The 13738-nt window shown below is 36.1% G+C and overlaps 1 protein-coding gene across 1 annotated transcript; it reads right to left on the bottom strand.

Moving 5' to 3' along the window:
* Positions 1 to 5327: 5327 nt before the first annotated feature.
* On the bottom strand, positions 5328 to 9918 carry LOC132758220 (uncharacterized). The gene is made up of 5 exons (XM_060749778.1): positions 9690 to 9918; positions 9156 to 9207; positions 7743 to 7904; positions 6856 to 6983; positions 5328 to 6006 (listed from the first exon to the last, which is right to left on the bottom strand). The coding sequence occupies exons 1-5, from the start codon at positions 9736 to 9738 to the stop codon at positions 5855 to 5857; spliced, it is 543 nt and encodes a 180-aa protein (XP_060605761.1). The 5' UTR covers positions 9739 to 9918; the 3' UTR covers positions 5328 to 5854.
* Between the last annotated feature and the right edge of the window lie 3820 nt (positions 9919 to 13738).

Below are 13738 nucleotides of genomic sequence, written 5' to 3'. Positions count from 1 at the left end.
GTTCTCATAGTCCCTTGGTCTTGGTCCCTATTATATCATCTGTAATCCCTGAGGTAGTTTCGTTGTTACTTTCCAATGTTATGTTCTACGTTACGGCCAACAGGTACTCCTGCGTCCGCTAGTAGACCCTCCTCTAGCCACACTAGGGCATGGTTTGGTCCTCTTGGTCGGCATTAACTGTTACACCAGTGTATCGTATCGTAGGTTGTGCAACATGACGCAGGCAAGGAATAGGGACTTCACACTTTCTGTTTTCTTATAAACTGTTGCATGAAGCAGACATTGAAATCTATTGGCCAATATTCCGATGCATTATCCATCACTCTTCTGGCACGGGACAGTCTGTAATTAAATATGCGCTCATCGTGACCAAGGTCCATCCTTGAGTGGGGCTTCATCATCCAGGTCATCAATGGAAATACATTCTCACAGGAAGAAGAAGGACAGGTTTTCCTTCAGGCCTGTCAGCGGCCCTGGATTTGGGAAACCTAGTTCACCACCTTCCACCAACTGCCTCAATTCAGAGTCGTTGAACACTTAAAAATCGGATGCTGAACCATACTCCGCCACTGATGCCCATACGATCTTGTAGTCGGCATCTGCCAATGCCAGAATGATCATGGAGAAAAAGCCCTTGTAGTTGTGGTAGAGTGATCCAGATTTTGGTGGAGCCTTGATAGGAATATATCTGCCAACCAGGGCACCACAAGCATGGGGGGAATTCCACTTGATGTTGAACCTGTCACTGACTTCCCTCCATTTACCTGGCTCAATATGTGGTGGCTTAACTTCGGCTTTTAATGTGTCGACTATGGCCTCCAGGACGGTTGGTATGAATTTGGAGATTGTATTGTCTGCTACACGGAAACTGTACTGTCTGAATGTTACACTAGTGGTCATGTTTCTTAGTGTGATTGCAAGCATGAGTTCAGGCTCCAATGGCTCTCTGAACATAAATAATAGTAAACAAACATTTATCAGCGACATTTATTTTAAAACTCTCACATATATATTTATACGTACTTCTTCTATCGATCATTGAGATTAGTATTAATAATTCATGCTATTTATACTTTGCAATTTTTTCCCTGGAAAAAAGATATAATATTATTGTTAATGTCCAATTGGATGTCCTCTTAGATATCTTTGGCCCAACGCGTCTTACCAACTCCCCAAACAAGTCGGCATCAACACGGAGGAAGTTCTTGTAATACATAGGGTCCTCTCTGTTTAGTTCTTGTAGCAGAGTCTCATATTTACCAAGCATGGTCCTTCTGTTGAGCCATTTTCTTGTCCAAATTTGCCTCCTTCTTCTCTGTCTTATGTTGGTTTGATTTTGTCTCTCCTCACGTCTTCTGGCCAAAATAATCTCAATGTCTATTAGTCTAATCATTATTTCTAGTTCCTTTATTGTTGTTTGTTGCATCTGCTATTGTTTTTATTATTCGTTGAGAATTCGAAAATTTATGAAGCCAAGCCATAAAAATGGGTAAATTTATATCAAAACATACATGAATGTGTGATAATCCGAGCATAACTCGAATAAAAGTCGGCGGGATCCTATGTTAACCCTGTCAAAGTCGAGTGAATCGAGTAAAAGTCGTGATTAATCGTACCAGACCGTAGTTGGAACCGAACAACATTCGTATATATTCGAATGCAAATCGTCTTCAAACTTTGCTTGACCGAGTATATCCGTGCTTTATTCGTAAATACTCGTGCTATATTCGAGTCTAACTCGTACCAACTAATCCCCAGGTACGGTTGGAGTCCAATACTCGTACCAGTCAACCCGTGTTTAACCGAGTATACCGTGTTAGGACCGAGTGTCCAACCGTGTTTTGTGTGAGACGGGCTGATAGTCTACACTATAGTAGAAATAATTGTGTTTTTTTTTCATTTCAAATTAAACAATAAATAATTTCAGTCATATATGACCTTTAACGTTAGCTAAGATTTGTATATACATGTACCTAAAAGTCAACATTTTCTAACTCGTAATGTGGATTGAGGGCTAGTGTTTTACGTTACATTTTACCGACATGCTTTTCATACTATGTTAAACAAAACGGTTGATGTTCAAGTTCTCAGTCAATGTGATAAATATAAACAAACAGATATATATGAATATCACATCTGCCGAGTAGAAAACCACAATCATGTGACAAGCATTGTTTTCCGAACGTCAATTCCGGTTTCTGGTCAGGCGCCGGGCATAGGGCAGTGGCCATTTCACTTCTACCATTATAACCGCTTACACATCTAGTTTTAACATAGACAATATGCTTGATTTTGAAACAAACATTTATTTATTAAACTGCCCTTGCAAAAGTACGCTTCCTGTAACAAGCTAATACTCAGTATTCCATATCAGCAAGCATGGTGTTGTTCCGAGTTGGGCTCAAATCCACGATATCTGGGTAAAGATGAAGGTGGTGGAGGAGCTGACGTCAGATGGGTGTGGGGGAGAGATCTCAAATATGTGTGTGTGTGTGTGTGTGTGGGCGGGGGGAGATCTCAGATGTGTGTGTGTAGGGGAAGAGATCTCATATGTGTGTGTGTGGGGGGGGCGGGGGAGAGATCTCAGATATGTGTGAGGGCGGGGAGAGATCTCAGATTTCGGTGTGGGTGGGGCAAGAGATCACAGATGTGTGTGGGGAGAGATCTCAGATATGTGTGTGGGGAGAGAGATCTCAGATGTGTGTGTGTGTGCGGGGGAGAGATCTCAGATGTGTGTGTGGGGGGAGGGATCTCAGATGTGTGTGTGTGGGGGGGGAATCCAGATGTGTGTGCGGGGGGGGGGGGGGGGTAGAGAGATCTCAGATTTGTGTGGGGGAGATATCTCAGATGTGTGTGTGTGGGGGGGGGGGGAGATCTCAGATGTGTGTGCGGGGGGAGAGAGATCTCAGATGTGTTTGTGGGCTGAGTGAGATCTCAGATGTGTGTGTGGGGGAGAGATTGTGTGTGTGAGGGAGATCTCAGATGTGTGTGTGTGGTGGAGAGATCTCAGATGTGTGTGGGGGGAGAGATCTCATATGTGTGTGTGGGGGAGATCTCAGATTGTGTTAGGGGGGAGAGATCTCAGATGTGTGTGTGGGGGGACTCTCAGATGCCTTCTTTGTATAATGTCAGTGTTGGGGGAGAGATCTCAGATGTATGTGTGGGTGGGGGAAGAGATCTCAGTTGTGTGGGGGGGAAGATATCTCAGATATGTGTGTGTGTATGTGGGTGAGATCTCAGATGTATGTGGGGGAGAGATCTCAGATGAGTGTGTGGGGGGAGAGAGATCTCAGATGTATCTGTGTGTGTGTGGGCGGAGTGAGATCTCAGATGTGTGTGGGGGGGAGAGATTGTGTGTGGGTGGGAGATATCAGATGTGTGTGTGTGGTGGAGAGATCTCAGATGTGTGTGGGGAGGGGAGAGAGGTCTCAGATGTGTGTGTGGGGGAGAGATCTCAGATGTGTGTGTGTGGGGGGGGGATCTCAGATTGTGTGGGGGGGGGAGAGATCTCAGATGTATGTGTGTGACGGGGGGGGGGGGCTCTCAGATGCCTTCTATGTATAATTTCAGACATAAGCGGACACTTGAAGTACATGTATCCTCTACTGACTTTCCGTAATCTAGCTGGATGTCTTTTAAAGATGATAGAATCAAAAGCCCGTACCGGGATTCTTACTTACGGTGGTGAAAGGCAAATGCTTTGATGTACACACTCCATAACGTACGCATCGAATAGAGAAAAAAATATACGGTTGCTATAATAATGCCGGAAACAGTACATTAACCGTTGTAGGGATTTTTGATTACTCTAACTACAGGGTTTGTTTTGCAGTTTTTATTTTTCCTTCAATTTCTATCTGCTCTATAAGGTCTTACCTTTATTTGTTTAACAAGGTATTTAGGGTTATCATATTTATCTGATATAGACTGTGAAACCAGTTTTTATCTCTTTTTTATCTCCTAATTATCACTTTTGAGTACACTTCATTTTAGAGAAGCAGACAAATACACACATTTACATGTATAACAGCAAAAATGTTTAATACGCGTATATACCATTTAAAAGCACATTATGCCTCACAGATGAATATCTTTCTTTATCTTTATAAATGTCAAATATGTGTTCAAAATTTTTTGATGCATATAAGATGTTAAATTATTTACTAAAGTAGCGCTTAACGTACAATAATTAATGTGTATTTAACAAGGAAGGTAACAACACGTAGGTTTTAAAGTATCGTAATAATGAGTTATCTATCTTACTTAACGGGTTATCAAAGCTTAAATGGTCAATGACTAGGTAACAATAAAACATGATATTTTGCCATAATTGTGTTCAGTTTAATACTTTAAAAAATAATTAATCGATAATCAACGTGGCCAACGAAAATTTCTTTAATTAAAATATCGAGTGAAATGTATTGTTAACGTTAACTTATAATTAAAAAGAGGTGAGGCAGTCTCTTTAAAATTTAACTTTTATATTGTATCAAAAAAATTCTTTAAATTATTAATTTTGGATCAAACACCATGATAATAATTGCCAATCTGTAAAATATATTTACTAATTCTATTTAACATGACAGCGGAAAAATCGGTAAAATGTCACTTTAATATTGGCGCTATCGCGACATCTACATTCGCAAAATTTAAAGAGACGACCGTATATTTATTCATATACTGTACACAGTATTGGACTCAATTTAGATTTATGCGGGAAACATAAACTGTCGTACTGTAACTATCGGACTGTCAATATCGCACCGGCGCTTTGTCACCATACTGTCACAGTGTCACCATCGTACTGTCACCTTTGAACTGGCGCATCTTGCCGTCGTGCTGCTGTAGTGATAGAATTGTACTGTCGTATTTTGCGCTTTTTGTTCTCAGAGAAATTGCAATGGCCCAAACGGGACACCATATATTCAGGAATCGGTAGCGCAGACTATTTACCAGTGTTGGCAACTCGGTATGAAAAGTAGTATATGCGGAATATGTAACGTGAGTTCCAACGGGCGGATTCTCCAATTGCTTTGCGCAGAGACGGTCATCCACGTAATAAGTGCATGAATATTAATTCGGGTTTTATTAAAGTATACAAAATCTGTAAACAGTTTACGTGTTTTATCAATATTTAACCTTTCAAAATCAATCTCTCAAACTGAAGATAACTTGAATTTGTACATAGAAGGCAAGCGTTTGTTGATAATGACCCATTGAAATAGATAAAAGGCAACCATACTTTGCTTACATTTGCTGTGGCAATATTAAAATTTTCTTTCTCAATGCTTGTACAAGTAGCTGATATGAAAATGAAAATCCATATCCATTCATTATTTTATTTTCAGAAAACAGAATAAATATTTAAAGGCACAGTCAGCCTGAGAAATTAATTATGTTCTTGTTTTTTTTGTGTGCCTTTCTCTTTTTCTCTGTAGGACGACTAGTGAATTCATGTGTTTATTTATACATTGAATAATGTTTAATTACTAACTTAGAACATATAATATGTTTATCTCCGGAAGAGAGTAGCGCTTTATATGAAATAATTGCTCATTAACAAAGCAAAATGTAAACGAAGTGTTATTTCAATTTCCATATAAAATACCTCATCATTTAAATTGTACTACTTGCCAAAGAAGCCAAAAAAAGGTTCTACTATATGGACGATGAGAAAACACTCGGAAACTTAATAGGACACTAAAAGCTAAAATAAACCTTTTAAAATTTTAAAATTATTTTTTGGGGGGCTTAATGCACCTGAAAAAAATATAAATGATAAAATATTTTTTATAAAATTATGCAAATCAACACTGTCCAATTTCGTGAAAAAAGCTCCTGTTCATGTAACTTTTTAATTCGGATAGTTCGACTTTGGTGGTACGCCCGTGTCGTACGGCGGTGGTGCCGGGTTGAAGCCACCTGGTGGGTACACAGCTTGGTTTTGTACCGAGGAGGACGGATATTGTGGTTGACCCTGGTGCTGACCGGATACCATGATAACAGCTGAAAAAAAAATTGTTATCTCTATTAAACCTTATTATAAAATACTTCCATACGATTTTATCATTTAAATGAATTCAATCCTAATTTAAGGCACATTGCACCATAAAAAAGAATTATTGTTTTCCTCTTTAGAAAGGGCATTTAACTGTTTCGCAACATGGTAATAGTTTAGTAAGAGCATATTAGGTACACTTTTCTGTGAAATTATTTTGCATTAAAGAAGCAAAATATAAAATAGGTAGTATTCTACCCATACAAAATAATAAATCACTATAACAATACTAATTGCAAAAACGCAACAGAGGCAAAATACGGTTTATACATTAATAGGCCGTTAGAAACATAAATATATACGTGCATATTTGATGCTATTTTTATACTTCTTCGTAAAGTATTTCAATCAATATAAGGCTTTTCAAAATGTGTTCAAGGTGCTCAAAAATACTTCCAAAAATGATTATTTGCTGATAATGATTAATTGCAATTATATTAATCAATCAAAATATAAAATTATTGCCAACGTACCATATTCTGATGAATTTTTGCTAACATTGATTAATAATAAAATTGCTCTATCGCCATATTCATATCTTTCAATCTTACCTGATTTGAATGCGTGTTGCTTTAGTTATTTCTTCAAATGATTTTTGCTCCAATTTTGAAATACTTATACTTATTAATTTCTATATTGATAAAATGCCAGCTTATTGTTGCTTTTGTTACTTCTTTGGAAGAGTAATTGATTATACTGATTAATTAATTGCTCGACAAGCTTTAAATGATACAGATGATAAATCGCGTATTAAATTAATAAATTGCTATAATAATATTGATCCATTGACAGATTACCTGGAGCCTGAGGCTGTTGAATCATCATACCAGTTCTGTTGTTGTTGTTTGAACACAATTTAAAGCATCCAAAACAACAAAGAGTTATGGCCGCAATACAACCGATTGATATTAGCACTGGCACCCACCTAAAACAATAAATTTGTGCATAATTAATTATGAATTAAAAATTTTCTTCATTCATCATCATCATCATCATCATCATCATCATCATCATCAACAACAACAACAACAACAACAACAGTAGCAGCAGCAGCAAAAGAGTCTCTCTATCAAGCTTTTTTTACATATTTTTGAGGAGAGTTTTGATTGTCTACAGATTTTAAAGAACGTATCTAAAGATGGTTTGAACATAAAACGGTTGGCATTTAAAACGTGTATCTGAACGTGACGAATTTTGTAAAGAGTACAGCTGGCACGATTGTCATTCAAATAACACTTTGATAAACTTATAATAATAAACAAATGCTAATCAAATAACCCAAATGTCTAAGATGAAGTAGAATATCAATCCTGTAATCAAGTCATCTGTTGCCACACCACAATTGGTGCGAGTCCCCTCTGATATTTCTGAACGATTTTAATATGAATAAGATACATCTTGTTGCTTGCTCACATGAAGTAGATGGTGCTAGTGAGAGGGTTACATAGTTGTAGTTGAACCCGGCATCTCTTTATACGTGCAATACGTGTAATGTATGATTTGCAACCAGCGTCTTCATCCACCCGAGTCTCCTGACATCAATCCGGGTTTCCATCCAACACAAGCGTGTAACCAATAATTGGAAATTAGTTATATGATTCACAGGTGTGCCAGAATTTGTTAACAAGAATATCTTTAGACTGAAATTTACATTTTGATATAAGGAAGGTAATTATAAACTTACGCATGTTGTGACCACCAGGCACTGCACGAACTGGTTCGTCTGTAAGAGTCTGTCCGACGAAAACTACTACTGCAGCATTCTAGATCTGGTGTCGTTGGAGTATATAGTATGTACGTTTTATCACAACAATAATCCGGACACCACTCTTCATCTTGTCGAACTCTTAATAAAATTAAATGCATTAGCTGTTTGACAAAAAACAGGCGTAAAAATCAGTCTTTGAATATTATATCGTTGATATAAGTATTGTATATCTATAATATCAGAATTTGTACTAGAGGGTTGTGTTATATAAGCGTGAATACAGAATCTAACATAAGTTGTCGTTTCATATAAACGTATGTCAAGTGTGTCTGAAAGAAGTGTTAAAAAGTGAGCATTCGGCGAGCTTTTGGAAATAATAGACCGGCGTGTTTTCACGTATTTTTTATCCGTTAATGCATATTCATTTCTTCGTTACCACCGTGCATATCCAGTAACGCAGGAATGTGCAAATAACGTTAAGTAACGCCTTATCTGTGCAAAGGTATTACCTAAACGAATAACACAGTAAGTAATCGAACCAAAATATTTTAGTCTAAATAAAATTCAAAGAAATGAATTAGAGCATGCGACTGATAAGATATAAGACTTAAATCGGCATTACATTTTTTTTCACTAAAATGTTTACTTTTTCAGATCATTCGTGAGAAGGACAACCTGATTACCATTTTGAGGGTGATTTTTGTTTTTCTTCAAATTAATATGTACACTTAACACATTTAAAACTTTAGTTTTTCATATTCTGTATACCTAAGACATTTGTCAAACTATTAAAAGAAGGAAGCTGGTAAAATTACAATAAGCTACTTTTTATGAGATAACCGCTGTTGCTTCGGTGCTTCATTCGCGAATTCGGCGTAACCTCGAAAAAATAGTCTCAATTACTTTTTATCTCCTTAACAAAGTGTAATATGACACAAGTAGATGGGAAAATGTGTCACATACACCGAACATAAAAAATCATAAAGTAATACGTACGTTATTGCAGTTACAGATATCAACAAAACTAAAAATCGCCGCAAATTGCTAGTCAGGTCTTGTAAAATGATCTTGAAAAATAAACATTTTCATGGAACTATTTTTGATGAGGTTGAAAGTATAATGACTCAGCAACCGCATGTTCTAATTCATTTCTTCCATTTTGGTGTACAATAAAAATTCTTGTTTATTAAGATATTGCGGTGGTCGTTTTAGCAACTATATTGAACAATTATCTGTGTTACTTTTGCACACTTCTGCGTTACTGGATATACACTGTGGTTATGAAGTTTTGATGCAGACTGTACTCAAAAATATCATATAAGATTATTATCATTACATCTAGTACTAGGTAAGGAAAAAAATAATTAACGATCAAAGATAACAACATACCCATAGTTGTCAGTGTAAGCCTTGCAACATTCACTAGCATATACTGTATTATCTGTTGAAAGATTTTATTTATTATATGACTGACAGTTTAAGGGGTCTCTGTGACTGAGTAGGCATGGTCACTGACCTTAAGTCACTATCAACTTATAACTTCTCATCTGGTCTAATGTAGGAAGACACGTTCAAGCATAATTTCAGACACAAGTTTGATCTTGAGAAGAACCATGTTGGACTAACGACATATCCTAAGTTTGTAGGACAGCAGCTGCTATCCCTTACATACAATTCAGACCTCAACCCCATAAGTGATAAAAAGTCAGCTACCGTTACTACTCTGCCATGGTGACCTTAATTACATTTTATTATTTTCAAAATAATAGCGTGTACACGTCTGTCATATATCAAATCAGTAAAACAGTTGTGAAAATAATAAGCTTTAATTAAAGTATACAAAATTTTAAACTATAAAAATAAATACATTACACATATAATATAATTTAATTTAATTTATTAATGTCATTAAATTATATTTACCTAAGCAAAATATCGAAAATATCAGAAAAAGAAATGCAATGGCTGCCATCTTGAGAACTTCCTTGTTTTCTATGCAAAACGTTTCATTGATTCAATACTGATAAAACTAATCCGAGGTATTTACCAAAACGTTACAGCATTTTTATCTAACGAAACATTGATAAATGGGGGACAAAAACAATCTTGAATTCTTTGATATCTCGAAACATTCAAGTAGATCCATGTAGTTTATTGCAAGGCGACGTATATTAAAACGAATCGAGCACATCGAGGAGTTTAACTTGACAGTTATCTCAGTTATAAAGTCCCAAAACTTTCCTATCAGTACCCCCCCCCCCCTCTCACCGCAAATCCCCTAAAGACATATTAATGTTCGAAAATCAATTCTACGTACGTCACGAGCGGAAAGAAGACTTTATTTGTTTTAGATTTTTGTCCATGTACATTCAGAATCTATTAAATTTCGGAGGATTTATTGTCAAAACCTTTCTAATAATTGTTTTACTAGCCGGAAAGTTGTAAAATTAAATTACAACGATTTATGCTTAGAGATCGTGTATACAAGTTTATTCTTAAATGATATGTCATCACGTTAATATGAGTGGCAATGATCAAATGGCGTACAATAACGTTAATTACAACGGTTTTTGTGCTTAGAAACATACAGTCGCATTAAATGCAACGATGATTTATGTTTGGGTGACGTATAATCAAGTATATTACAAGGATCATTGCCTAAAGGTTTAAAAGCCTAAAGCATAAACTTTGAATGTCTTACATAAATGAGCTGGGACACTTTAAACAGAAATGTATGCAAAGATAGTTAAGAAATATACTTAAGAAATAAAGAAAATAACTTAAGAAATAAATTGTTAATCGTATTGTTATGCTTTTCTTAGCCCGATTTGAGTGAAAAGCGTTCAAACGCTTTTCATTTGGGGTCATTTATTTACAGTTTGAACAAGTTTTCTGGGAAAAAAAGAAGTGCGCGGATGATCTGAAATTTCGTGCAAAGAATAGTGGTCTAAACTTTCATCAAATGATACATTTATCTGAAAGAATTTTTTCAGTCCCATTATGTCAAAAAACCTGAGGTGAGTCCCTTTAAATGTCGTATAATTGCATTAATTCCAATGATTTATGCTTAATTAAATGACGTATCTTCACGTTAATTTCAATGATTTATGCTTAAATGACGTATAATTACGTTAATTACAATGATTTATGCTTAAATAACGTACAGTCAAATTTATTGCAATGATTTATCCGCATCTTTAAGCATAATTATGCTGAGGGCAATTAAAAATTGAAATTTTGTATTATTGCGACAAAACTCTAAAAAAGGGGGGCCCCTCGAACTCAATATAAAAATCCAGACCCATTTTCACGAAGTGGTCCAACTTTTACGAACTTCTTGATGATGCTTTTATCAAAAATATTAAAATAAATGCCAATGTATAAGGGGAGGTAAAACATGCAATCTTAAAATATTTCAAAATTGAATTACCTCCCTTGGGGATTTATTTTCTTCAAAATACGAAAAAATGTCACATGAGTAAAGCCAGAGCTGGAAAAAAAATTATTAATGGCAGATTTGAAAAAAATGAAGAATCTGTCTTTAGTTATTTAATTTTGGTTTCGCCGTTACCAGCCGTTGCTATCATCACTCAAATTTTGAAGATTTTATTACAGAGGGATAAGCAGCTCTAAAGATGGACCTTTTTCCTGTCCAGACCCACAATCCTTTGCTCGAGATTTAATGGCTTTTGATGATGATCGATTTCCGCCATCTTTTTAATGGAGATTTTACCGTACCGAATGTGGTTACAATAATTTTCCCATACACTGCAGATAATAATTATCATAATTATTCCTAATCTTTATTCTTTTTTCATATTTTCACAAGTTATTAGTTCGTCATTTTTTTTTTGATTCTCGTAGCGAAAACAAGAATACATGGCGACAAATTTTCTCAGAAAGATGAACTTTACCTGAAAACATATCGTGCAATATGTATTTAATTTAATTTTCCAAAATTTGATAATTTTACAAAAAAATGGAAATCTTATTCTATTAGTTAATTAGAATAAAGATCCGTTCCTGCATGAAAGACATTTTACAATGTCACCAAACCTTCTTGCAACAGGCTCAAGAAAAAAGATGTGGGATAAAAAATAAAAAAGACGAAAATGGACTGTTTCAAGCATAAAAACCGGCTTATTCCACAGACTGTAGTCGTCGATTTTTTCATAGGTTGTCTCGTTTTTCGTTTGAACGGGGTGTCTTTTCTATGCATGGATCACTGCTTAGTGTTCTTTTCTGTCTTTCTCTTTTGGATATTCACCACCAATGTGCTTTAATTCACCGTATTTTGAAATGTTTCATTCTTTGTTATCGCAAACATTCCCCTCGTTAAATATATCATATCGTCATTTATTTGATAAAGCAATAGAGTGACTGTCCCATTCACCGATATTCATATAAATTGTCACATTTTTATATGCTGTTATTTGGTTTCATGTCGCACCAATACAGTATAGGTCATATGGCGACGTTCCAGCTTTACTAGGGAAGGAAAACCTCAGGAGCCCTTCCGTGCATTATTTCGGGCACGAACGGAACCCTGAGTAGAGCCACCGGCGTTCCTTAAGCTAGTTGGATAGCTTCCTTAATTAAAAGAATCCAAAGTCCTTGTCGAGATTCGTACCCACAGGAGTGAAGGGCAAGTCCTTTGAAGTAAATGTCATTAACCACTCGGCCACGGACGCCCCCATTTTAATTGTCACAATAGAATATAAATTGCTTAGCATCGTCCTAAAATGAATAGTTCATTAAAAATTAATTGTTAAAGTGTCGGCGGGTACATAATTATGTTAATGTTATATTATACAAAACTGTGTCTTGTTCATGAAAGTAAATGATTTAACCAAAGAGTCGTTGGTCAGAGCCCTACTTGGTCTATGACGACGTTCAATCTTTTAAATGAGACGAAGAGCTATACATTTCTCTTACATTTAACAACATCTAAGGACTGATTCGTTTACAAGTAAACCCCTACCCCCATCACCGCTGCTCTTGAGCGTAGAATAATTATAGTATTTTACTTCCCGCTATCATCACATTCAATGGTTTATGCAGTGGTTATAATTTTGCATGATTAACGCGTTGTATGGGGTATTTGCCGGCTTATTAAAAAACAAACTTTTATGGCTTTCCTGTCTTCGTGTTTTCGCCCCTCTAAAGTCGAAGGCAAACGCACTTCGCCATCGACTTTAGAGAGGCGGAGACACGAAATGGCACAAATAGGCCACCATAAATTTCAGTTGATAATTGAAAGCCACTTTCATTGTAATTTGTTATATTTATATGCATTTCCCCCATAACAAAATGATTGGTTGAGCAGTCCATTACAAATTAATTACTTTATCTGTACACTGTACAATGTATCTGTAATTACTTTATTTATACAAAATGTTTAAATTATCCCAAGCATCGGTCTGTAAAGAAGCACCGGTTATGTGGTTAATGTCTCCCTATCACGAGTTCGATTTGAAATACGGTTACAACCTTTGTTGTTCTAGCATTCCAGCACTGTTAAGGCTCGATAGGCACTCGAGTGTGGTTCAAGAGATCTTTAATAATCGACCTAAAATAAATACATGTAAGTGAAAAGTGACATCGGTGAAAATTTTATTTACTTCCGTTTTCGACAGATAAACAGTAATTCGAGTATTGCGTGCGCAAAACTTGTATAAACATTCATAAATACGTGAGTTTTACCCTGTAATTGTATTTGTTATTGTATTTATTTTACTGATTAAATTTCCGATCCTTGTATGTAGCGTTTATTAGACGCTGATTTTAACCGCCTACATGGTCGAGGGGTTAGAGTCGATGACTTCTCTCTGGCGTGGGTTCGATCCCCGGGAGATGCTTTGGTAGTTTAGCACGGAGGAAGGTAGTCTAGTACTGGTGTAACTCTCCAGGAACGATTATAAGGAAACTACCCGCCTATATGACTGAAATACTGTTGGGAAAAGGCGTAAAAT

The sequence above is a fragment of the Ruditapes philippinarum genome, unplaced genomic scaffold (genome assembly GCF_026571515.1).
Source record: "Ruditapes philippinarum isolate M1 unplaced genomic scaffold, ASM2657151v2 ctg6828_1_1_1_1, whole genome shotgun sequence".
NCBI classification, from domain to species: domain Eukaryota; kingdom Metazoa; phylum Mollusca; class Bivalvia; order Venerida; family Veneridae; genus Ruditapes; species Ruditapes philippinarum.
Note: the sequence above shows the minus strand (reverse complement) of the source record. Positions and strands in the feature narration are given on the sequence as shown.

What these genes read in the sequence shown, in the direction of transcription:
- LOC132758220 (XM_060749778.1), bottom strand. Translation starts at nt 9,738, where the DNA reads ATGGCAGCCATTGCATTTCTTTTTCTGATATTTTCGATATTTTGCTTA. An exon ending in GCCTGGTGGTCACAACATGC is followed by an intron (nt 6,984 to 7,742) that starts GTAAGTTTATAA and finishes TTATTGTTTTAG; the next exon opens with GTGGGTGCCAGTGCTAATAT. An exon ending in TCAACAGCCTCAGGCTCCAG is followed by an intron (nt 6,007 to 6,855) that starts GTAATCTGTCAA and finishes TTTTTTTTTCAG; the next exon opens with CTGTTATCATGGTATCCGGT.